This window comes from Neoarius graeffei, chromosome 12, assembly GCF_027579695.1.
Source record: "Neoarius graeffei isolate fNeoGra1 chromosome 12, fNeoGra1.pri, whole genome shotgun sequence".
Taxonomy (NCBI): Eukaryota; Metazoa; Chordata; class Actinopteri; order Siluriformes; family Ariidae; genus Neoarius; species Neoarius graeffei.
Window position 1 is genome coordinate 7,546,327 of NC_083580.1, and position 26,611 is coordinate 7,572,937.

Below are 26,611 nucleotides of genomic sequence, written 5' to 3' on the forward strand. Positions count from 1 at the left end.
GATGTGGATCGGACAATTTTTTCGAGGTTCGCCTTGAAAGCTGTGAATATTATCATTTATATTCTTTAATATAAACACTAGTAGGCCTGACTTTTTGAGAAATACAGAGCATAAAGAGGGGATTAGAAATAATCTTTTATTACTTTTTATTTTGATCGAGAATGGTCGATTGTGAATTACATTCAATGCTTATTTATGCATATTTTATCATGAACATTGATTTCTCTTTGTGATGTAGAAATCAGAATTAAGATCAGCTTTATATTGCACAAATAAAACCATTTGGTGAAACTTTGAAGAAGAGAGTGTACCGATTTAATGTTTTTACCCAATGAGCATAATCAATACTAATTAAACACTAATTTGCATAATTAGTTTTTATAAATTTTTTGAACTTTGTATGGCGGCACGGTGGTGTAGTGGTTAGCGCTGTCGCCTCACAGCAAGAAGGTCCTGGGTTCGAGCCCCGGGGCCGGCGAGGGCCTTTCTGTGCGGAGTTTGCATGTTCTCCCCGTGTCCGCGTGGGTTTCCTCCGGGTGCTCCGGTTTCCCCCACAGTCCAAAGACATGCAGGTTAGGTTAACTGGTGACTCTAAATTGACCGTAGGTGTGAATGGGAGTGTGAATGGTTGTCTGTGTCTATGTGTCAGCCCTGTGATGACCTGGCGACTTGTCCAGGGTGTACCCCGCCTTTCGCCCGTAGTCAGCTGGGATAGGCTCCAGCTTGCCTGCGACCCTGTAGAAGGATAAAGCGGCTAGAGATAATGAGATGAGATGAACTTTGTATTCAGTATACAACCATCTATGTGCTGCCAACTTCCATGTAAATATCTTGAAAAATAAAGTTATGAAGAAAAAAACATTTGATCTCATTGGTTAATGAGGCCCATTTTGGATCATGTGATCCTCATACAGAATATTACGGCCGTTTTCTAAAAATTAAGCCGTTTCTTCAATCTTTGATTTATAATATCTCAAGAACGGATAAACGTACTTTTGACAGAATTAAAATATGTTCTGAATTCAATGAGAGCAGTTTCAAGCAATTTGGATTGAATTAGAATTTTCACCTGATAGGCCTATTAAATGAGTAACAGGGTTGTGGTTTTGTTCTTGTTTTAGTATAGAATTACACAATGTGGTTAGCTAGTATACATACTTCTTGCATGAGAGCATTCATAATGTCACTCAATATTTAAACTGGAATTTATCTACCTTGATTATCATACAGGGCGGCACGGTGGTGTAGTGGTTAGCACTGTTGCCTCACAGCAAGAAGGTTCTGGGTTCGAGCCCAGCGGCCGATGAAGGCCTTTCTGTGTGGAGTTTGCATGTTCTCCCCGTGTCTGTGTGGGTTTCCTCCGGGTGCTCCGGTTTCCCCCACAGTCCAAAGACATGCAGGTTAGGCTAATTGGTGGCTCTAAATTGAGCGTAGGTGTGAATGTGAGTGTGAATGGTTGTCTGTGTCTATGTGTCAGCCCTGTGATAACCTGGCGACTTGTCCAGGGTGTACCCCGCCTCTCGCCCATAGTCAGCTGGGATAGGCTCCAGCTTGCCCGCGACCCTGCACAGGATAAGTGGTTACGGATAATGGATGGATGGATTATCATCCACTCCAGTTCTGAGATATCAGACCTCAACCATGTCCATCTCCCTCTTTTTTTTTTTTTTTTGACTACTTCCCACCAGGTGGCATCTGTGAGCCAATCATATATTGAGTGTCCTTTTAGTGTTAACATTCCCAGCAGCTTTTTTCTGCTTGGCTGGCTGGCTGACTGACTGTGAGTTGTCCAACGGCTGGAAAAAACATTGCTTCATTAGGTTTCAGACAAAAAGAGCTCTTTTGCTTCCTCTCCCCTGAAAACTGGGCCTAACTGTCCCCCTTCCACTCTACTTTGCTTGAATTATACACAGTTGTTTACTGTTCAGCCTGATTCCAGCCATATTTGGACATGAATTAAGTTCCCTAAATGTGCCTCCTGAGGTTTGATATTTAAACAAGTATTCTGAAATGTAGCTTTACCCAGGATCCTGCATTTGACAGTACATTCCTGCTCATTCTTGACAGGATTGTGTTTTGTTTTTTTAGTATCTGACATGCAAGAAAGGCACAAGTTCGCAGAACAAACAATGCATTCACTAATGTGGGTTTGTTGTACAGTGAATAAGAAACCATCAGGATGTGGTGTGACACAAACATAACCAATCACGTGTACACACACGGTGCATGGAAACATACATAGACAAGCAAAGCGACAACTGACGCTGAAATGAGATGTGAAAGATATGAAAATCAGAGGTGCCAACATTGCTAACAAGAAAATTCGAGCAGGAAGAGGGGAAAACTTTACCCAGACAAAACGGCACCGTGTTAATAAATGATAAAACATGTATTGGCTAAACTGATACTTAACTGCGGGCGGCACGGTGGTGTAGTGATTAGCACTGTCGCCTCACAGCAAGAAGGTCCAGGTTCGAGCCCTGTGGCCGGCGAGGGCCTTTCTGTGCAGAGTTTGCATGTTCTCCCCGTGTCCGCGTGGGTTTCCTCCGGGTGCTCCGGTTTCCCCCACAGTCCAAAGACATGCAGGTTAGGTTAACTGGTGACTCTAAATTGACCGTAGGTGTGAATGTGAGTGTGAATGGTTGTCTGTGTCTATGTGTCAGCCCTGTGATGACCTGGCGACTTGTCCAGGGTGTACCCCGCCTTTCGCCCGTAGTCAGCTGGGATAGGCTCCAGCTTGCCTGCGACCCTGTAGAACAGGGTAAGCAGCTACAGATAATGGATGGATGGATGAATACTTAACTGCAGCAGTGTTTGGGTTTAAAACCAATCCGCTGACAGTATTAACTTACTTTATACAATTTTTTCAAAATAAATACAAGTCCATGTCCAAATTTTAATAAATCAATTTCTGTCCCTTTTTCTCCCAATCTGTGCATCCAATAGAGTTAAAATATATACAGAGCACGCTGATCATGTGACCAAGACGGGAGTCATCTACACTTGTGAAGTGACTTATAGCTCTGGATTGCAACAACAAATACACATTTAACAGTTACTCCACAAAATCAATTTGTACATGAACTGATAGCCGATGAGGCGCGTAGCACCGAGTCGTCTATAAGCCATGTACGATGAGAGTGCTTGGAATAACTGTTTTATTTTATCCACATTCACTGGATTTTGAGAAACATCCATCCATCCATTATCTCTAGCCGCTTTATCCTGTTCTACAGGGTCGCAGGCAAGCTGGAGCCTATCCCAGCTGACTACAGGCGAAAGGCGGGGTACACCCTGGACAAGTCGCCAGGTCATCACAGGGCTGACGCATAGACACAGACAACCATTCACACTCACATTCACACCTACGGTCAATTTAGAGTCACCAGTTAACCTAACCTGCATGTCTTTGGACTGTGGGGGAAACCAGAGCACCCGGAAGAAACCCACGCGGACACGGGAAGAACATGCAAACTCCGCACAGAAAGGCCCCCGTCGGCCACTGGGCTCGAACCCAGAACCTTCTTGCTGTGAGACAACAGTGCTAACCACTACACCACTGTACCGCCAAAAGGGACATTCTTACCATCAAATACTTTTATTCCACAATTTGTTGCTTTCTTTTTTATATTTTTGGGGTATTGTTTTCAAGTAGAGTTTTTATTTCGTCCTCAGACACGCTCCGCCATTTTATTTTTCTCTACTCACGGTATATAAGCTGATATCCTAGTAGTAGAGTAGCCAATCAGAGCACATGATTGCTCATATCCAGTGAATGTGGATAGAGTAATATAAATTATATTAGGTACATGACTACAGTATAACTATTAAAAAGAGCCCTTCATTAGCTTTCAAACACCATCTCCACACCCCGGTGATCTCTGGTGACTAAGAAAGAGGCCACAGAAAGCGGTCACTTTAGCCTACTTTGGAGCTCTAGTTCAGCTCATTATGTTTCAGTTGATTTTCAAATTTTATGAGAATCAAATCATGATCAGACACATCCAAGGGTGTACTACCCCGAAAACGTCAGAGGAATAGTTTTTTTGTGTTGTTTTGCTTTTCTCAAACGTGCATCAATCAACTTAAAAAAAAAAAAATCAAAGCAAAAGTCTGGTTTGATTGCTTCTTAATAATTAAAGTTTCTCTTTTTTAATTTTTTATTTTTTTTACAAACCAAAAAGCCCACAGTATAATGCTCTTGCTTTCTACTGGCTCTTAAGACAGAGGTTTGCAAATTCACAGGTCAAAGAAGATCCAGGTAAACAAATACGCCTTTTACATACACCTCACGCCCTTTCACCTTCAGTGATTTGTATTTTCCACAGAGTGAATTTTTTTTATTTGTGTTTCATCTGAGTACTGCTTGAGCTGCTAAAAAAAAAACACAAGAGAAAAGCATTGTTTTAGGGTGTGTCCTGTATTCCTTGTGCAAGAGGTCACACACAAAATGCTTTGCCTAATCCGTAAATGTTGGCACCTCTGTGAAAAGGTCAATATTAAATAGCTTTTTTTTTTTCAGCATCTGTCCTGTTTAATACAGTATCTTATACATCTATGAAAAACAGCTTTACTTTTTAGATCTTTCAGATGAAAGATCTTCGAGAAGGTAGACATTCTCGAAAATTGTGCAACATCCTGAGGAAAGTCTTTATCTAAACAAAGGCTAGAGGACATTTAGTGTCTGTAGTGATCTTTTTTTTTTTTTTTAAAGAGAGACATGCTGGTTTTAAACGAGGCTACCTGAGTAGTGACAGGAGCACCAGCCACCTAGAAACATAGACGCAGCAAATGAAAGAAGGACAAGTAAAGATGAAGATGAAGCTGAGCAAACATAAAATCTCAGACGAACAATATATTCAATATATTGTGTATAATTTATGCTGCTTGCTTGGTGAAGATTCAGTTCCAAAACTTGGACCACAGTGACAATCCACAATACTACAGTCCACTATATACATCCCATAGTCCTGTAAAACAGTATAAACCAAACTAAGTGACTGATAAATAACAAATGAGGTTGAGGTTCATTACTTACCTGCACAGGTCCTCCTCCGAGCTCATCATCCAGCTGCGTGGCCAAGATGGCAGATGCTCCAATTTCATCCTGTGAGGAGTCCAGACCTTGCCTGCAGGAAAAGATTGAGGTCTGTAAACAACTGATCAACAAAATACTCCGTCTCCTGGTGAAGCTAGCTGCCACAGGTCATTGTCAAGCACCTCAGAGTTCTCGATAGACAGTGCTAGCTTGGCTCTATTTCTATAATTCTCTGAAATCGAGTCATACATGAGCTGATAGTCGATGAGGCCCGTAGTACTGAGTTGTCTATAAGCCATGTATGACGAGATTGAGTGGAATAACTCTTTTATTCTATCCACATTCACGGGATTTTTAGAAACGGAACATTTTTATTTTTACTTTTTGCAAATTCGATGAATAAAAACTGTATATCCAAAATGTCCGACAAAATCATTTCTGCATAGGATGTAAATAAACTGGCGAAATGACAGGAGCAATACGTGAAAAATGCGATAATAATAATTTTGAAAAATAAAAAATATATATATTTTTACCATCAAATACTTTTATTTCATATTTTGTTGCTTTTTTATTTTGGGGGGTTTTCTTCTTTATGATTTTTTTTGGCGGTTGGCAAACTGACTTAAAGGTGCACTACTGCCACCAACTGGACTGGAGTGTGGAACAGGAAATATTGGGGTAAAAAACAAACAAAAACTATACTCTCTTAGCTATTTCTGTTTCTTTTAAATACTTAACATTTTCTGGGGTTTTGTTTTCGAGTAGAGTTTTTATTTCATCCTCGGTTGGTTCAGCAACACGCTCCGCCATTTTGTTTTTCTCTACTCACGGTATATAAGCTGATATCCTAGTAGTAGAGTAGCCAATCAGAGCATGCGATTGCTCATATCCAGTGAATGTGTATATATATATATATATATATATATATACACATACTGTACTCGAGTTGAGGGGGGATGGGGGGATGCCATCCCCCCGGAATAAAAAATGGTCAAAATCATCCCCCCTCTAAAACGGGCATCCCCCCTCCCTTCCCTTGAGCAATTTTATCAATAAATGTGGACATTACTTCTATTTAACATTGGAATTAGAAATGCCATTCCACGTAGCTTTGCTGAAACTGAGCATACAATGAGCTACCGCGAGAGAGGGCACGCGCAAGCGTTTGAGGAGGTGGCATTCAGTTGGGGTTCCGTTATTTTTTATTTCATTCGGCGTCAGTGACAGCAGCGGATTGCAGCATCATGGCCAAGCGGAGTGGACAGCAAGACCTAAGCAAGTTCGGATTTAAGATCGCAAGAAAAAACATTTCAGGAGGTAAGTCAAGAGTTACGAATATCAGTCACACTTTCTGTGAGCCCACTATCATGCTGTAAAGTTACCGATATGGAGCCTAATTTGTGGGCGGCGGATAACAACACAGCTATCATAATGAATGTTAGTTTGGAGTCTAGCCAGCTATCGATAGCTTACTCAGGTTCATGTTAGCTTTGATTTCTTGTATAAGGCCATTAATTTAATCAGCCTGGACGTTCGTTTGTTATTCTTCAGGCAACAAAAAGTGTTATTCAAGACAGGAAGGCTAAAATAAACGACACTAGCAGTTTTGAAGGCTTCATTGCCTCATTAGAGAGCTGGTCACAACATGTAAGGCAGAGCAGGATTGGTGTAGGACTCGACAAAGTGTCTGCTAAAATGCAGCTTTCTTTTTCTTCATCATAGGCTCTTCTTCTGTCTCCTCAATGGGCCTTTTCCCCTTTCCAAGGAAACTTTCCAAAGATGCCTGCTTTTAACTCATTTTGCTAGCTTGTATCCAGTATGTATCAAAGTGCTGCTATGTATTGAAGCAAAGTATCCAAGGCAGCTCCTTGGTAACCGTCAACGTTAAGGTGTTACGTGACCTAGATAACAGCGGGAATCAACGTTACAGAAAGAATTCGGTCATTTTTCAAAGCTCAAATCCTCATCTCATCTCATTACCTCTAGCCGCTTTATCCTTCTACAGGGTCGCAGGCAAGCTGGAGCCTATCCCAGCTGACTACGGGTGAAAGGCGGGGTACACCCTGGACAAGTCGCCAGGTCATCACAGGGCTGACACATAGACACAGACAACCATTCACACTCACATTCACACCTACGCTCAATTTAGAGTCACCAGTTAACCTAACCTGCATGTCTTTGGACTGTGGGGGAAACCGGAGCAAACCCACGCGGACAACATGCAAACTCCACACAGAAAGGCCCTCGCCGGCCCCGGGGCTCGAACCCAGGACCTTCTTGCTGTAAGGCGACAGCGCTAACCACTACACCACCGTGCTGCCTGCTCAAATCCTTGTTCAGATAATAAATAAATCAGAAATAACATTATAAGTACTTTTCTTTTCTTTCCATTAAAATAATAACCGGTATGGACATGTATAATTTGCGTTACTCATAAGAATAAACACAATAATAACAAAAAGGAAAAAACAAAAAAATGCATAATACCTCAAACATCTTTTAGGAAGTTTAGTCTGATTTACAATTTACTGTTGCTTGTTTTAGCTTATTGGTTCCCTACCTACCTCTGTATTTAACTCAATGTTCCCAATGTTCAGCTTTGAATAAAAATTCTATTGACTTGATATGAAAAGATTCAGTTGTTCATTTACATTGCCTGCTGAGGTTTTAATAAATTATTTACCAAACGATTTAAAAGGAGCCTACCATGACTATGAAGTTACACTTCAAATTTGTCATCTGCATTTCACCTTAATATGGAGAATGTGGTCGGTATGTCAGCCAGGAGACTGACTAAATATGACACATGACATCCACACTGTGCATGTTTTACAGTAAAATGCCAGTGTATTATGTTTTTTACAACAATAAAAAGGGTACACCGTGTGTACTACACACTTTATCAGCACAAAATACTGTATGTCTGGTAAATGAACAAGGTCCACAGACCTACGTTGTGTGCAAACCCTCCTAAAAGCAAACCAGTTTCCCACCGATGGACCGACCGATGGGTCGACATGCGACTAAAAATTTCACCATCCCCCCTGGTTTGATTTTACAATTCGACCACTATATGTGTGTGTGTGTGTACGGTATGAAGAGTTTGGTTCCAAAACACGATAAACACCAAATTTGGAAAAATTGAAACTCCCGCCACCAAACCATCAGCAATTATCATATCTCACTCGTAGCATATTCAGTTTTCGCCAAAACACGATATCTGCCATCGATTTACACACTGCATAACGGCCTTTCATTCCAAAATGCAACAAGCGCCATCAACTATTTTTCTCAAAACCAGACATATCCATTTGGCCAATCAGAGGCTGCCATTGGCGTGAAATATTCTAAGATGGCTGCGCCCATGAAGTAGGAAATCGCTTCAGCCCTTCTCGCATTTATTGGACAGTTTCACGCTGAATTATGAATAATTTCGATAAAATAATCTAAAAAAAAATCTATAAAATAATCTGTCATGAAAGAACACGGTTAAATGCACTTCAAATAGAAAGGGCTATGTAGCATTTTGGGGGGAAATGCCGTGGCGTGGATATGTAGCGACTTGGCAAAAAAATAATTACTTGGTTCAGTTAAAAGCTGTTAATTAGTTCTGGATTTCATTTTTGAAGTTTATCATCATTAAGGAGTTAGTCAATAAATTTTAAAACAGGATACAGTGGTTTTCCTTTTATCACTTCCCTTAATCAGAAAAAGTGATTTTTCTCGAAACAATGGAATTGGATATATAGCGTTTTGGAACCAAACTCTTCGTATACATTCAGTGATGGTGTGTAAGAATTATAAACAAAATACTTTTAACTGTGACATTAAAAGTAACTCTGCTTCATATGCTTTATTCCTTATACAGTATATCAGATCCATGATACACTTTGCATTTGATAGTACACGTTTATAACTTGTCGCGAAGTCTTACCAAATATAGATGATGTGTCCCTGTCTGCCGCCGTGTCTGTAGTTGTAAAGGATGATGTAACTGTCTCCGCCGTAGAACTGACCGTAAGTGGACGGGTCAACAGGAACCTTGTCAGAGCCTTCGATACGCCAGATCTGTAGAGAAACAATCAGATGCTTTATTGTTGCTCGGAAACATTAACTTCACAAACCTGCTGAATGAATGTGATCATATGAGTTGTCATTATTCATTAAATTGCTGCAGGTGTTGGGCTCTAACCTGTTTCTCTCCACTGCCGTCATCAATCATGCCGTGCTGTGCTGCCATGGCAGGCGAATCGTGCAGCGTGGCAGCATCGAATGGCACCTTCTCAATCTTGGCGATGTGGTTGGAAACGTACGCCACGCCCATGCCGTCTGTCTGGTCCACATCACGCCAGTTCTTGAAGAACTGCTTGAACAGTGGAGTCTCGCCCATCTCGGGGAGGACCTGCACCTGAGTGTGCTTCGCGTAGCCCATCTTCTTAATGAAGCCATCTGCTCCTTTCATGGCTGCCTTGCGCTCCTCAACATTGGCGTCCTTTCCTGTTTGGCGGAAGCCATCGGATGGGAAAAGAGTTGTCAACAAAACTTTTATCGTATACAGTAGAACTCTTCTAGTTTTGGAATCCATGGGATTTTTCAAACACTAATGTTAGTGATGAGCAAAATTATGATATTTTATGTTGTACTGTATTTTCACAAGATTGGCTGGCTACTATTTGTGATGGCAGGAGGACATGAGGGTTTTTTCATTTTATGACGGTTATTGGTTACTGGTTTTAGTTTTGCTTGCTCACCTTTCCAGACAAAGATCTTGCCATCTGAACCATGGTCCAGAATAAAGCAATCCGTGGACTCCAAAGCACTTTGAGTAAAAGGGTTCTCATCAGCCACCAAGGCCATGGACATGGTGCCGCTAGTGTCTGAAACCTGTGGATTACAAGACCGTACTTCAGACAAGGAATTCAAGAAGAGTGTGTTTTCCGTCTTCACCATTCCATCTGTTTGAATAGTCAGAGCACCTTGTACAGTTTAGCCAGTTTCCTGTTGGATGCGTCTGCTTTGAGGTCCTCATCAGCTCCTTCAGGCAGGTCTGGCTTTTCTCCTAGAACCTGTCATCGGATAAAGAACATTTGTACAAAGTCCTGTTGACTAATGCCATGTACACACGTAGCCGGGTATTTTTAAAACCGAACATTTTCCCCCCCTCCGTTTATAAAAATGTTTTATCCACACCACCTCGTCTTCGAAAAAAATCCCTTCCACACATAACCGAACATCTGCGTTTTCAATCACATTCATAAGCATTCCAAACCTGTAGATGGCATTATTTCCCCAAATCCTACCCCCTAATCACATCGCCTGTGCTCTTGGAGCAGTACTTGGGCTTCTAAAATTAAACATGTAAATAGCACCTGCACAATAATTAACGCTTTCAAGGCACTACTCCGATCCATTACTCTTTAGCTAGCCGCACACTACGCCGATTTTCAGCGTACCGAGCCAACTGAAGTCGCGAGTCAGGCGTAAAGACTAGTTTTCGATTGGTACCGACTCATCTCACAGCCGATTCGAAAAACTAATCGGGAGCCAGACTGATCGGCGAGAGTCGCGAGCAATAGCCAATCATATCTTTCGCATATAACACGTGACATCATTAAACACAATTTCTAGCGCGAGAAATACGTGTTGGTAGCACCTAATGCAGGTATATACTGTAATTCCATAGACTGAAGCTTTATCCATAGACACAGTGGGCTGGAAAACCACTCTGCTCAAGTTGTGTGGCTGAATTCCAAATCGCTTTAACTCCCCTATATAAGTGCACTATTTAAGGTTGGGAATAATAGCTCATGCAGCCTAGATAGTGCGCTACATATTCCGTGTTGTGTCATTTGTAATTCAGCCTGTAGCATCTTCAAGTGTTGGATTTAACAGTAACTATATCCAATAGCCAATCACAAAGCTATTAAGTTGTCACGTGTTGCTTCAATCGCGACTGCACTCGTCAACAGTCGGGGGATATGTGCGTGCCCTGTCGGGAGTCGGCTCTGAAATGGGTCGGTTCGGTACCGCGTGGATCGCCGTAGTGTGCGGCTAGCTTAAGTCCATGCTTAATCTGGCTTCTGCAGTAAACAAAGGTTGCACGTTTGACGTCAGGGCAGATTTGTTGTCATTTTTTTTGGCGCAGATTGTGACGTTCTAAAACGCAAACCTCCGGTTATCTCTGTCTACACGAAAAGGCATACATGGAGTTTTCAAAAATCTTCACTTTGCCCGGAGTTTTTTTAAATATTCGTTTTTGATGTGTTTTCATGTGGATGACAGGCCAAAACGTAGAAAAATATCTTCGATTTAGCAGATACCCGGCTACGTGTGGACGGGGTCTAAGTTGACACTGCTGTTAGTCCAGACTGAACCTTGGGTTGAGTTTTTTTTTTTTTACCTCAATCATCTTATCTCGTTCCACACCTTCATCACACACGTACAGGCGGGCTCTCCCACTACGCTCGTTATCACGGATCGCCTTGGCAAGCTGAGTAGCTTTCAGCTTCTCAAAGCGATTGCTCTTGGATCCACACCACTGGTAGATCTCCTGTAATACACAGAAATGATAGATGACTAAGGAGTAAATCACACCAGCGTGATTAGGAATGATGTTGATTTTCCTATAATAGCACGTCCAAAGTTGTTTCTCTTTCCGAATCCTTCAATAAATGGAATTTTTTGGTAGATAATCAGATAAACTGGCCACGCCCACAAACACAAGCATATTACAACGTCTGTAAATATGGCCTCTAAGGTTTCACTTAACTGCTTTATAACTTCTAATCATCAGGAAGTTAATTTACTTCTATGTACTGTATATACTGTCAAATACAAGTACAGGCCAGAAAACTTCATCTCAACTATTACACATCTGTTCATATCAAGCCTCTGCTATAAAAGTCCCTGTTTACGTTATTATAGAAACGTTAACAGATTAGAACAAGCAGATTCCTTCATTTCTGTCCCTGAGATACTCACATTCCCGAGGTCCAGGATGAAGCAGTCACCTTGGTTAAAGCTCTCCCAGCTGACCGGCACCTCGGTTGCTCGTATGGTACGGCGACCTCTGACCTGGAGCACACGCTGCACCACCACCTCGTTGGTGACAACATGCTTAAACCCTGATGCAACTCCTCCTTTCTGAGACAAATAGGATTAAAGTCAGGAATATAGTATCAAATAATTGAATCATGAAAAAAAGGACTAAGCAGTGCGTTCCTTAATGCTTTTATTAGGGCCTGAGCACCAGAGGTGCGCGGCCTCCAGTGTCCATTAGAGGGCACTCCTCCGAGGTGCAAGGCCCTATTGTTTTTGTAAGGATTCTTCTTCTTCAAGAAGACTTGGCCATTTTTGAGGTGGTTCCCATGGGCAAAAACTCATGAAATTTGTACACACATTAGTCTTGGCCACCGCGACTCAGGGATCAGTTTGTTATTAGTTAGGGTCCGAGCACTGGAGGTGCGCAGCCTTTGGTGTCCACCAGAGTCGTGTGTCTCCATAGCGCCCCTACATGTCATTGAGACTTTTGCCCGGTATATAGTTTCACCTGTCTGTGTCAAATTTGGTAGGTGTGTGGGGTGCTCCAAGATGAACAAAATTGTAATATACATTACATTAGCCATACTCAATAGGAAGGGAGTTATTTTTGGTTTTGTGCGTTTTGACACGTGTTTACATTTTGGCGTTCTCCTCCTAGGCAGTTTGTTGGATTCATGCCAGATTTGGTATACCAGAGGTGCTCGGGCCCTTCATCGCCGCTTGCGGCTATATTTTAACAGGTAGTTCACTTAGAAAATGGAAGTGAAGTGTCCATTTGACCATTTTTGAAAGGCTGCTTTGTTGCTTCATTTTCGAATGACCATAAAAATGGCACCCTTGTCACACTCCATCTTCAACATGGACCAATTCTCAAAAATTAAACCACTATGAGTCAAGGTTATTGTAATGAACCACTTGCTCCAGTTTATGAAGACCTGACATTGTGAGTGTGCGCAAAGTATTTCTTCAGTGCAAGCAAGGATACAGAGACTGTATGTTCAAACTGAGGGTTTTATCGCTGTACCATAGAGCTATTATGTTTAATGGCTGACGCGACCATTTTGCGAAGATATTACTTCACTTTTTAGACTTTCAATAACCGTGGCATGGTGGTTGGCACCAAAGAAGATGGTTGATGCATTGGAGAAACTGCTTTTCTTTTGGGATTTCATGCAGTGAATGGTGCAAAAAACAAAAAACATCCAGTGAATAGCATTTAGGTATGGGAAGCCATGGCCTAATGGTTAGAGAAGGGGTCATCAAACTACAGCTCGCGGGCTGACTCCGGCCCGCCACCCCCCTCCTTTGACCAGCCCCTCTGCCCCCCACCACTTGAACCAGCCCTATGAGGCAATCCCCAAACGTGGTCATGGCCTATTTTTTTTATTGCTTTTTGGCAAATAATAACATGTCTGCATCTTGTATTTTGTTGATTTTATCAATTAAAATTGATATTTAGTTATAAAATGAACTATTCATGTTTTCCGAATTTTCGTCATATGCTCGCGATCAAGCAGTGACAGGCAGCGCACGCGCAGAGAACTGTCAGTGTTCAGGACAGCAAAATGGCTAGCGGTAAGCGAAAAGCTGACAGAGAGTGCAGAGTTTTTAAAGAACAGTGGACCACCGATTATTTTTTCGTTCAGTGTAAGGACCGTGCAGTTTGTCTTGTATGTAAAGAAAGTGTGTCGGTTTTCAAAGAATATAATCTACGTCGTCACTACGAAACCCGCCACAAAGAGTATGCTAGTTTGCGAGGGCAAACAAGAGAAGACAGGATTCGGAGGATGAAATGCGGACTGGCTGCACAACAGAATGTATTCCTTCGCCAAACCCAGATCAACCAGGCTGCTGTCCGAGCTAGCTATAAGGTAGCTCACCTGCTAGCTACCCATGGAAAGCCGTTTACTGATGGGGACTTTGTTAAAGTATGCATGCTTGCTGTGGCCGAGGAGGTGTGTCCCGACAAGAAGGATGCGCTCAATGCGGTGAGTCTCTCCGCACCTACTATGACCAGGCGAACCGAAGATTTGGGGGACAACGTGTACTGTATGACCAGCTGAATGAGAAAGCGTCAGAATTCGAGTTTTTTGCTTTGGCCATGGATGAGAGCAATGACGTGCAGGACACAGCACAACTGCTGTGATCTATTGATCTATTGCTCATATTATAATTTCACTGTTTTTTTTTTAAATGTATTTATTTTATAGACCTATTTATTTGACCTTTATTAAGTGCTGCACACAATTATTATTAATATTATTAATAATATCAACAGACCTACCTACAATTTATAATTTTCCACTCACCTTTGCCAGTGTCAATCACCTCAACTAGGCAGATGTTTCTTACCTTGACAGCTTTGATGTTATTTTTATTAGAAAATAAATAAATGGAATATCAGTGGTATTTCAAATTAAAACAAACTGTGAAGACTCGATTACTACTTTTGCAAACCACTAGTAAAGATAAACAAATATGTGCCAGGAATCAAGTGTTGATATAGTAGTGTGGATGTAGTAGTGGGGATGGCTGTGCCAGGCTACACAATGAGGCCTGCTGGTGGTCATATTTGTCTGGGTCATACAATTCTATGTTATATAGCTGACCCGACCCCGGCCCCCCATCACAGTCAGGAACGACAATGTGGCCCCCAGAGAAAAAAAGTTTGGTGACCCCTGGGTTAGAGAGACAGCTTTGGGACCAAAACATCGCCGGTTTGATTTCCTAGACCAGCAGGAATGACTGAAGTGCCCTTGAGCATGGCACCAAACCCCCACCTGCTCCCCAGGCTGCTCTGGGTATGTCGTACTGTATGTCTCTCTGGATAAGAGTGCCTGCTAAAGGCCTGTAATGTAGACTCGGGCTCTTTTCATTGTACTCTTGTGTCAGCTACACTGTAAAAAAAGAATAGTCGAGAATACTTGAAATTTCAAGGCAACAGTCTGCATTAAGAATTTTATGTTTTGCCAATGATGTATGCCCATGATAATCCAAACTATGATAACACTGTTATCTTTATTAAGAATTCTTAATTAAGTCAATTTTCAATTCCTCATTCTGCCAACATAGATTTCTCTTTTTGCTGAACAGTGGCATTCACAGTAGTGCAAAAAGGCAATTGAGGTTCTCACAATTTTTGGGGGGGCTTTTTTTTACCCTTATTTGGATAGGACAGTGTAGAGACAGGAAATGAGCGGGAGAGAGATCAGGAAATGACCTCAGGTCGGAATCGAACCCGGGTCCCCGGACTTATGGTATGGCGCCTTATCCACCTGAGCCACGACAACATGATCTTCAACCAGAGAGAGAACCACATTGCCCAGCCCTTGCATTTGGGAGAGGAAACCCCGTGTCTTGGTCATTAAGAGCATGTGCTGAATAAACACCTGTGACAATTATGTATTTCCAATTCAGATTATTCACTATTGTATATTTACACATCATTGAGGTGCACCCTATCAGTTTGATGTGGATTTTTCTGTTTGTTAATAATTATTCATATTTTCTTGTCCATTCAATTGTGAATATGGAATTACTTGAACAAAGCATAATTCTATTTTTTAGAATTATCCACATCAAGAAAAATCCACATCAAACTGATAGGGTGCACCTCAATGATGTGTAAATATACAATAGTGAATAATCTGAATTGGAAATACATAATTGTCACAGGTGTTTATTCAGCGCATGCTCTGAATGACCAAGACACGTGGTTTCCTCTCCCAAATGCAAGGGCTGGGCAATGTGGTTCTCTCTCCGGTTGAAGTTCATGTTGTCGTGGCTCAGGTGGATAAGGCGCCATACCATAAATCCGGGGGCCTGGGTTTGATTCTGACCTGAGGTCACTTCCTGATATCTCTCTCTCTCCTGCCATTTCCTGTCTCTACACTGTCCTATCCAAATAAAGGTGAAAAAAGCCCCCCCAAAAATTGTGAGAACCTCAATTGCCTTTTTGTACTACTGTGAATGCCACTGTTCAGCAAAAAGAGAAATCTATGTTGGCAGAATGAGGAATTGAAAATTGACTTAATTAAGAATTCTTAATAAAGATAACAGTGTTATCATAGTTTGGATTATCATGGGCACATCGTTGGCAAAACATAAAATTATTAATGCAGACTGTTGCCTTGAAATTTCAAGTATTCTCAACTATTCTTTTTTACAGTGTATTCTGAGATCACTTCTGCATGTACGTGAATTTTAATTTGCCTCCAGTTTGTACTTGGTTCTTTAGATACCATTCCAATTTGCGGCAGCCGTTTCCAAACAGAAAGCAAAATGGGTTCCTGTGTTTGTTTGCATACACGTTTTTGGCAGATCATCAGATAAACTGGCCTCATCCACACGCACAAAGTCTGTAAATACAGCCTCTAATGTTTCACTCAACAACCTTATAACTTCTAATCATCAGGAAGTTAATTTACCGCTATGCACTATATATTGTCAAGTACAGCGTCTACTTACCTCACATGGTTGTGACCTTTAATAACAGAAATTGAGACAGTTTTAACTCTGTTATATGTGCACTTACCATGTACTGCAAACCTTTCTTAAAGTAGCCCAGGAAAGTTTTAGACTCGTGTCCCTGGACTTCACGGTATTGGATGGGTTTTCCACCCAGGTGATCATCCAGCTGCACTGTAAATATGGCAGCTGATCCACTTTCATCCTGCGTACAGTAGTCACCTGGAGGACAAAAGCAAAGAACAATTGTACAGGTTTATATGACCATCATACAAACGTTCTGGTTCAGTTTGCTGTGCGACATGGTGCTGAAGGAAATTTAAACCAGTGGAATCAAAATGGAGCATGGTCTTTATACACGGGCCAGATTTAATGTCAAAATGCTTCCATTGCTAATTTAATACACCCAATTTCTGTTACCGAAGCTCGCTTTAGTGCTAAAGTGCTACAAGCTTTGGGTCAGATCAGGCCACAGCTCTTACGGATCTGATGGTCTTACCCAGCCAGAAGTGCAGATCGTACTGCAGGTTCCCAGAGCGCTGTTTGATGGTGTTGAGGACCACATAGGCGTCGCCTGTGTAGAACCCTCCATACAAGTTCTCTGGTACAGGAACCAAGTCAAAGTTCTCAACCCTCCACACCTGCAGTCCAGGCTGCTGGCCTGCCTTCTCAAACTCGGGATGATACACCATGCTGTCTGGAAAGAAAAATGCACATCTCATCGAAGGGGATTGTATTCTGCAAATTCCGTACCATGTAACAGTCCAGAGCTGTGCCTCAGTGATTCATTCATTCATTCAACTTTAGTAAGTGCTTAATCCCGATCAGGGTCATGGTGGATTCGGAGCTTATCTGGGAACAATAGGTGCAAGGTGAGAAAATGCCCTCGCTGGGATACCAGTCCAATCCAGAGCACCATGCATGCACACACACACACATGCCCTCATTTACACACTCATTCACGCCTAGGGGCAATTCAGAGTCCCCAATCCACATATCAGCATGTTTTTAGGAGGAAAACCAACAGGAAACCTGCACAGACATTTAGGTGGGGTTTACATTAGACCGTATCAGCGGATCATCAGATTAACATTTTTAAAACGATTAGCGTGCACACAGCAACGCCAATACACGATTCGCGTGCACACAGCAACACCAATACACGGATACGCTCGGCTCCGCAGGCATCCTGCGCTCCAAATCACTCCGCCCTGAACAGCGAGTGCCCTCTGGAGGGTGCGCACTCCGGCCCTGCGCAGCTCACAGAGCGCGCGAGTGGAGTGCACGAGCAGTGATTTGGGACTGAGCCGCTGTGTGTGTGATCTCAGTGCATGTCGGGCATGCGCGTCACTTACCACTTGCAAGTGGAAGGATGGCAAGCCTAAAGACAATCATAACTACATAATGGGCAGTATTTGCATCAGTATTTGCAGTATTTTCATACTTTTATACTCTTTAATGAAAGGTGATAAAAGGTGGAAGTCCGCGCCGTTTTTCAGCAGTCGCGTCACATGACCAACGCCAGCGAATCAGGAAGGTGGATGTCACAGTGACGCTGTCCAATGACGACGCCAGCTAGAGCTCAGCACAGCGTATCCGCGTATTCTGAATGTTTACACAGCACCGGACCAGACACGATCTGGATTGAATACGTGGACCCTGACGGATTCCCGTTTCCAGGCGTTTTAATGTAAACGGACAGTGCATCCGCGAAGAAAACCAGACAGATACGGTCTAATGTAAACTTGGCCTTAGAGACACTGACAAAACTCCATGCAGATGGTAACCTGAGCTCAGGATCAATCCAGATCCACTGGAGTGGTGAAGCAGCAGTGTAACCTGGCCTGCCTCAGTGATGGCCAATTCCAAAACAGTATACTAAAACGAATTTGCTCAGATGACAAATTATCATTATTTTCATGATTTGGTCTAATCATAAGGTGAATATTTCCATTCAATCCAAACTGCTCTCATTGAATTCAGAACTGAATGCTAAACAACATACTTTTTCTCATCTCATCTCATTATCTCGAGCCGCTTTATCCTGTTCTACAGGGTCGCAGGCAAGCTGAAGCCTATCCCAGCTGACTACGGGCGAAAGGCGGGGTACACCCTGGACAAGTCGCCAGGTCATCACAGGGCTGACACATAGACACAGACAACCATTCACACTCACATTCACACCTACGCTCAATTTAGAGTCACCAGTTAACCTAACCTGCATGTCTTTGGACTGTGGGGGAAACCGGAGCACCCGGAGGAAACCCACGCGGACACGGGGAGAACATGCAAACTCCGCACAGAAAGGCCCTCGCCGGCCACGGGGCTCAAACCCGGACCTTCTTGCTGTGAGGCGACAGCGCTAACCACTACACCACCGTGCTGCCAACATACTTTTTACAGAATTAAAATATGTTTTCCGTTCTTGAGATATTACAAATCAAAGTTTGAAAAAAAAGGGCTTAATTTTTAGAAAGCTGCTGTAATGTTCTGTATGAGGATCACATGGTCTAAAATGGGCCTCATTAACCAATGAGATCAAATGATTATTTTTCAAGATATTTACATGGAAATTGGCAGCACGTAGATGGTTATATACTGAATGCAAAGTTTGAAAAATTAGTAAAAACAAATTGCGCAAATTAGTATTTAGTTAGCATTATGCTAATTAGGTAAAAATGTTAAATCGGTACACAAAAAAAAAAAGTAATAAAAGATTATTTCTAATCCCCTCTTTGTGCTCTGTAGGCCTTTGTAGTTCTCAGAAGTAGAGCCTACTAGTGTTTATATGAAAGAATATAAATGATAATATTCACAGCTTTCAAGGCGAACCTTGAATAAACTGTCTGATCCACGTCCAATAAACAATTCACATTAACTGAACTGAAACTGACACTTGTGATTCTGACTTCCGTTTTTTTACAATCTCATTCCGACGACTAGGTTCTCAATATTTTTAATCAAAACAACTACAGTTATATTCGGGGCGGCACGGTGGTGTAGTGGTTAGCGCTGTCGCCTCACAGCAAGAAGGTCCGGGTTCGAGCCCCGTGGCTGGCGAGGGCCTTTCTGTGCGGAGTTTGCATGTTCTCCCCGTGTCCGCGTGGGTTTCCTCCGGGTGCTCCGGTTTCCCCCACAGTCCAAAGACATGCAGGTTAGGTTAACTGGTGACTCTAAATTGAGCGTAGGTGTGAATGTGAGTGTGAATGGTTGTCTGTGTCTATGTGTCAGCCCTGTGATGACCTGGCGACTTGTCCAGGGTGTACCCCACCTTTCGCCCATAGTCAGCTGGGATAGGCTCCAGCTTGCCTGCTACCCTGTAGAACAGGATAAAGCGGCTAGAGATGATGAGATGAACTACAGTCAGGGTGCGATTTGTCAAAAAACCAGAAGGGGGGATGTTTTTTTTTTTAATCATGAAACGTCACAAAACTAAGGTAACAATAGGCTAACAGCTCAATAACATCCGATGATATCAAATGAATAACACTGTGGCAGCGGGGGCGTGGTCAAGCATCGGTCTGTGACAGGAGGGCGGAGTCAGGGAAGGTAAGTGGCAGAATCACTACACCTGTCGTTAATTGTTTGTGTGGCTTCCCAGTGACCGCGCCCTATTTAAGGAGAGAGAGCGAGAGCAGTGGGAGCTCTCTCCACAACTAGACGATTGATGTGTGTGCGTGTGTGAGAGTGCAGATAGAAGCTGAAAAGCTGAATAAAAGCGAGTTGTGTGAAATCAGTTCTGTCCTGCCGTCCTTCTGTCACAGACCGATGCTTGACCACGCCCCCGCTGCCACAAACACTAAATGAAAACGAACACTAAACCAGAGATAGTAAATTCATCTTCCTATCTCTCTGACTAAATACACGAACACTAACACACAACAAAGTTCGCATTGCTTGTCGCGTTGCTGTGATGTTTCTCTCCCTCCGGATTAAATGGGCAGTGACTCGAAAATCACTAAAATACATGAATACTAAATGAACAGTTTGCTCTGATGGCGCAGTCCATGTGGCCTTTTCTGCTTTCCCGTCGGTGCGCTATCCGTCGCGTTTCGCCCTTCTTTAATCCACATTTCTGCGAATTTCTCAGCAGGGAAGGAACGCACGTCTGGCCCACTGACAGCGAGGAAAAGAAGGCTGTCAGTGTGGATACATTCATTCTGTTGCGCTCATCAGTAAGGATGTGATTCATGGCGCTAAATCCACGTTCACACTCTGGATATTGTTATTATCTACAATGTATCTATTTGCTGGGGACGTTCATGAACATCAAAGCTACCACTTCGGGTCATTTTGAAAGTGAGTGCAATGTAGACCATAGAATACTGTGTCACAACATGCCTGTCATGTCAACTTTTTTTTTGGTTTGTTTGTTTTATTGACAGGGTTGTCCCCGAGGATTTTTTTTCAGCAGAGATAAAAACCAGAGGGGGGGATGATCCCCACCATCCCCCCCAGCAAATCGCACCCAGACTACAGTTATATTCTAAAATAGTTATTTATTTACATGAATCAGTTTGATTTGAAAAAATAAGTAGGTCAAGCTCTGAAAACTCACTTCAAAGTCTCCCATGAATCATAACACCATAACTAGCAGACGGAAAATTTTGCTGAATACGTCATCAGAAACAGTGAGAGCGAAAGAACATCCCTGTAAAAGTTATCTGATTGATATTCATGAGTAATCCAGTTGGAAACTGATCAGAAGAGAGAGAGAGACGGACCGCTTTCCCGTGACTCAAAAAGAAAAGCACCGGCAGTTTCCCGACATCACGTGAGCAGTTTTTACTCTGTTGTACCAAATTCAACCTGCTGTTACTTCCAAAGTACTGAACAGATCTTAACCAGATGCAATCCTTCGGAAAGCAGAAATTATAAGCTTTGTAATGATAGTATTCATGATAGAAAATATTCAAGACTTAAGCAGTGACAGATTTGGAAACTTAGATGAGTGTCTGCATGGGAAATTTTCACAGCACGGCCAGCGAGCGTCTGATACGCCTACTATTCTGTTTGTACAGCACTTTTAACAATAGACAGAAATCCAGAAGGAGCCGAGATTTATATTTAGATCCTTAATGAGTGAGCCAGAGGTGACAGTTGTGAGGAAAAACTCCCTGAAACAACAAGAAACTATGAAAGGAATCAGACTAAAAAAAAAAAAAATTCCAGTGCACTCATGAAGCAGAGTCAAGACAAACACTCAGTACTATGTGTGTTGAAGGCTGTTCAGTATGAGCAGATCATGTTTTAAAGGCAAATCTTTGAAATATACAATACCGTACTCGTGTCACGAGAGCACTAGCCAATAAAATCACTAGCTTAGTACAAAAACAGAATACTGTGTATCTAATGTCATGTTTTGAACTTACTGTAAATCACCAACTCTGAGTACACCCCCTTAGCCTTTAAATGAAGCGCTTTTTCTGGTGATCTTACGAGTAAATTTATTCCTATTCATTACTTTTTGGGTAGTGGCCTAAACATATTTGCTTCTTAGGTAACTACGTCCACTGTACACCACCTCGCATAGTATACAGACGACTCCCAAAACTGGGAGTCGCTATCAACTCAGGGGACTGGAAGGTTTTTTTCCTGTCCTGAAGGCCATTTAGACCAAGCCCTCATGAAGAGGAAGAGCTGTGACTCAGGCGAGCAGAATGAGAACGGCAGCTGCCGCCTGCTGAAACATTTGCTCCAGCTGCCTTTCCAAACCCCCACGTTTCCAGCACATAAAAACACTCCAAGTGCAAGCACTGAGCTTTAACACAGCTCTGTGTCAGTTTTGGCATGACATTGCAGTGAGGCTCTTGGATTGGGGGCTCATGTTGGCAGAAGCACTTGTGGTGGGTGCTTGAGGATGTTTGAGATTTTTTCAGCTCCACCCCAATCCTCTTGCAAAATTTAAAGAAACAGGCTGAAAATAGGATGAATAACTTATAGAGGCAGCAGCTACCCTGAGAAGTCTCCAATCCTCATAAGGCTTACTCTAGACCATGAAACAGTCGGTAGATTAAATGCTGGAATAATATATGTCATATACAGTGGTGCTTGAAAGTTTGTGAACCCTTTAGTATTTTCTATATTTCTGCATAAATATGACCTAAAATATGATCAGATTTTCACACAAGTCCTAAAAGTAGATAAAGAGAACCCAGTTAAACAAATGAGACAAAAATATTATACTTGGTCGTTTATTTATTGAGGAAAATGATCCAATATTACATAACTGTGAGTGGCAAAAGTATGTGAACCTTTGCTTTCAGTATCTGGTGTGATCCCCTTGTGCAGCAATAACTGCAAATAAACATTTCCGGTAACTGTTGATCAGTCCTGCACACCGGCTTGGAGGAATTTTAGCCCATTCCTCAGTACAGAACAGCTTCAACTCTGGGATGTTGGCGGGTTTCCTCACATGAACTGTTCACTTCAGGTCCTTCCACAACATTTCGATTGGATTAAGGTCAGGACTTTGACTTGGCCATTCCAAAACATTAACTTTATTCTTCTTTAACCATTCTTTGGTAGAACGACTTGTGTGCTTAGGGTCGTTGTCTTGCTGCATGACCCACCTTCTCTTGAGATTCAGTTCATGGACAGATGTCCTGACATTTTCCTTTAGAATTCGCTGGTATAATTCAGAATTCATTGTTCCATCAATGATGGCAAGCCATCCTGGCCCAGATGCAGCAAAACAGGCCCAAACCATGATACTACCACCACCATGTTTCACAGATGGCATAAGGTTCTTATGCTGGAATGCAGTGTTTTCCTTTCTCCAAACATAACGCTTCTGATTTAAACCAAAAAGTTCTATTTTGGTCTCATCCGTCCACAAAACATTTTTCCAATAGCCTTCTGGCTTGTCCACATGATCTTTAGCAAACTGCAGACGAGCAGCAATGTTCTTTTTGGAGAGCAGTGGCTTTCTCCTTGCAACCCTGCCATGCACACCAGTGTTGTTCAGTGTTCTCCTGATGGTGGACTCATGAACATTAACATTAGCCAATGTGAGAGAGGCCTTCAGTTGCTTAGAAGTTACCCTGGGGTCCTTTGTGACCGGGCCGACTATAACACGCCTTGCTCTTGGAGTGATCTTTGTTGGTCGACCACTCCTGGGGAGGGTAACAATGGTCTTGAATTTCCTCCATTTGTACACAATCTGTCTGACTGTGGATTGGTGGAGTCCAAACTCTTTAGAGATGGTTTTGTAACCTTTTCCAGCCTGATGAGCATCAACAACGCTTTTTCTGAGGTCCTCAGAAATCTCCTTTGTTCGTGCCATGATACACTTCCACAAACATGTGTTGTGAAGATCAGACTTTGATAGATCCCTGTTCTTTAAATAAAACAGGGTGCCCACTCACACCTGATTGTCATCCCATTGATTGAAAACACCTGACTCTAATTTCACCTTCAAATTAACTGCTAATCCTCGAGGTTCACATACTTTTGCCACTCACAGATATGTAATATTGGATCATTTCCCTCAATAAATAAATGACCAAGTATAATATTTTGTCTCATTTGTTTAACTGGATTCTCTTTATCTACTTTTAGGGCTTGTGTGAAAGTCTGATGATGTTTTCGGTCATATTTATGCAGAAATGTAGAAAATTCTAAAGGGTTCACAAACTTTCAAGCACCACTGTAGGTGCTAAGAATGGTCCACAAACCAAATAATACATGATGGTCTAGATGTAATTTCCATTTATGGATGAGATAAAATGAGCTGACAAATCGGGCGTATCTGTTAGGCGACAGCGCAATAGATTGGCGACCTGTCCAGGGTGTATCCCGCCTCTTGCCCTTAAATGTCAGCTGAGAATGAACGAGTGAATGAATGATTTGGGCGACAAACCAACAAAGTGCCACTGTCTGCAGTTTAGCTCTTGCAGAAGTCAGACCAAATATGAATAAAATTTTCCCAACATAAAAGCCAATTCACTGAAAAGAAAAGGATGTGGGACGTCAAAGATGGTCATGGGTATTTCTACTTCGTGCCTATTTTATCTAGATGACCTTTAACCTTTTGTCTGACAATAGAAACAAAGTGGTTCAGACTGTAGTCGGTAGAAAATGAAAAGTAACGGTTGCACCAAACTTTCGCTTTTCTGTTTTCTGATTGTTGCTTGGCACTGATTTGAAGAGGGGGGAAAAACCCAAAACAACTTAACTAGCGATCTCATGTCATTCTATCCACATTGACTGACTGGATATGAGCAATCGTGCGCTCTGATTGGCTACTCTGCTACTAGGCTATCAGCTCATATACCGTGAGTAGAGAAAAACAAAATGGCAGAGCGTGTTGCTGAACCAACTGAGGACGAAATAAAAACTCTACTCGAAAACAAAACCCCCCAAAAACATAAAAAAAGAATATATGGAATGAAAGTATTTGATGGTAAGAACATATCTTTTTTTTATTTTTCAGGAATTATTATTATAGCATTTTTCACAAATTGCTCCTGTCATTTCGCCGGTTTGTTTACATTCTAAGCGGAAATTATTTTGTCGGACGTTTCGTATAAAGTTTTTATTTATTGAATTTGCAAAAAATAAAAAAAAAATGTTTTGCTTCTCAAAATCCAGTGACTGTGGATAGAATAAAAGTTATTCCACTCAATCTCGTCATCCATGGTTTATAGCCAACTCGGAGCTACGCATCTTGTCTGCTATCAGCTCATGTACGACTTGATTTCGTGGAATAACTGTTGATTTTCCCAACATGCTCTTTTGCGTTAACTCAGTTCTGCTAGGATTTTCATGTTAGAAATTTTGGCACCCCTGCATTTGTATGGTGGACCTGAAAAAAACAGATGGATCTGAATACATGGCCACTCAATATATGCAGTCTAGTATAATACAGTTCATAGTGTATAATCTAGTCTTATCATTAAAAAAATCATTGTGTTAAGAATCAAGCCATCAGTCTGAGTAAATATTAACTTCTGTAGGCTGTAAACCCAATTAAAAACACAAGTAGAACATTTGGTAGAGTGCATACCTCTGCCAAGCCATATTAGAATATCCTGGATCCACATACATAAACTACCGTTCAAAAGTTTGGGGTCACTTTGAAATGTCCTTATTTTTGAAAGAAAAGCACTGTTCTTTTCAATGAAGATCACTTTAAACTAATCAGAAATACACTCTGTACATTGCTAATGTGTTAAATGACTATTCTAGCTGCAAATGTCTGGTTTTTGGTGCAATATCTCCATAGGTGTATAGAGGCCCATTTCCAGCAACTCTCACTCCAGTGTTCTAATGGTACAATGTGTTTGCTCATTGCCTCAGAAGGCTAATGGATGATTAGAAAACCCTTGTACAATCATGTTAGCACAGCTGAAAACAGTTGAGCTCTTTAGAGAAGCTATAAAACTGACCTTCCTTTGAGCAGATTGAGTTTCTGGAGCGTCACATTTGTGGGGTCGATTAAATGCTCAAAATGGCCAGAAAAATGTCTTGACTATATTTTCTATTCATTTTGCAACTTATGGTGGTAAATAAAAGTGTGACTTTTCATGGAAAACACAAAATTGTCTGGGTGACCCCAAACTTTTGAACGGTAGTGTATCCGGATTTATGTCAAAATCTAATCAATTGTTCCTTGGCCCACGGCCCACCTTTTCACCAAATTTCATCAAAATCTGTTCACTACTTTTTGAGTTATGTTGGGAAAAGAAAAAATCCTGGATCCACATACATATCTGGATTTGTGTCAAAATCTAATCAATTGTTCCGTGACCCATCTTTCCACCAAATTTCATCCAAATCCGTTCACTACTTTGAGTTACATTGGGAACAGGCAAACAAAACCTAATCTCTTTCAAAGTTGGTACAAACTAGGAAACGGTTTTGTTAGAAAACACCTTTCTTTAAAAATTCCTTCCCAAAAGAATGAATTGCAGAAGTCCGGGTTCGTTCCTCTTTTATAGTGCCAATAAAACTGACTAGGAATTCCCTTTTTTATTCCCTTTTAGGGAAGTGGTTACTTCAGTGAAGTGCTAGTCTTTGTTTGAAATTTGGGAAGCCCAAATACAGATCACGATGCACATA

The 26,611-nt window shown here is 41.9% G+C and overlaps 1 protein-coding gene across 1 annotated transcript in view; it reads right to left on the reverse strand.

Annotated features, from left to right (window-relative positions):
* The window catches only part of gsna (gelsolin a), a 46,763-nt gene that overhangs the window by 16,247 nt on the left and 3,905 nt on the right, over positions 1–26,611 (reverse strand). The window contains exons 2-10 of the mRNA XM_060935444.1: positions 17,049–17,246; positions 16,617–16,771; positions 12,023–12,184; positions 11,442–11,591; positions 10,018–10,107; positions 9,793–9,925; positions 9,234–9,538; positions 8,976–9,109; positions 5,039–5,129 (exon numbers count right to left, since the gene is read on the reverse strand). Coding sequence (XP_060791427.1) covers positions 5,039–5,129; positions 8,976–9,109; positions 9,234–9,538; positions 9,793–9,925; positions 10,018–10,107; positions 11,442–11,591; positions 12,023–12,184; positions 16,617–16,771; positions 17,049–17,241 — 1,413 coding nt within the window. The 5' untranslated portion in view covers positions 17,242–17,246. The remainder of the gene's footprint in view (positions 1–5,038; positions 5,130–8,975; positions 9,110–9,233; positions 9,539–9,792; positions 9,926–10,017; positions 10,108–11,441; positions 11,592–12,022; positions 12,185–16,616; positions 16,772–17,048; positions 17,247–26,611) is intronic.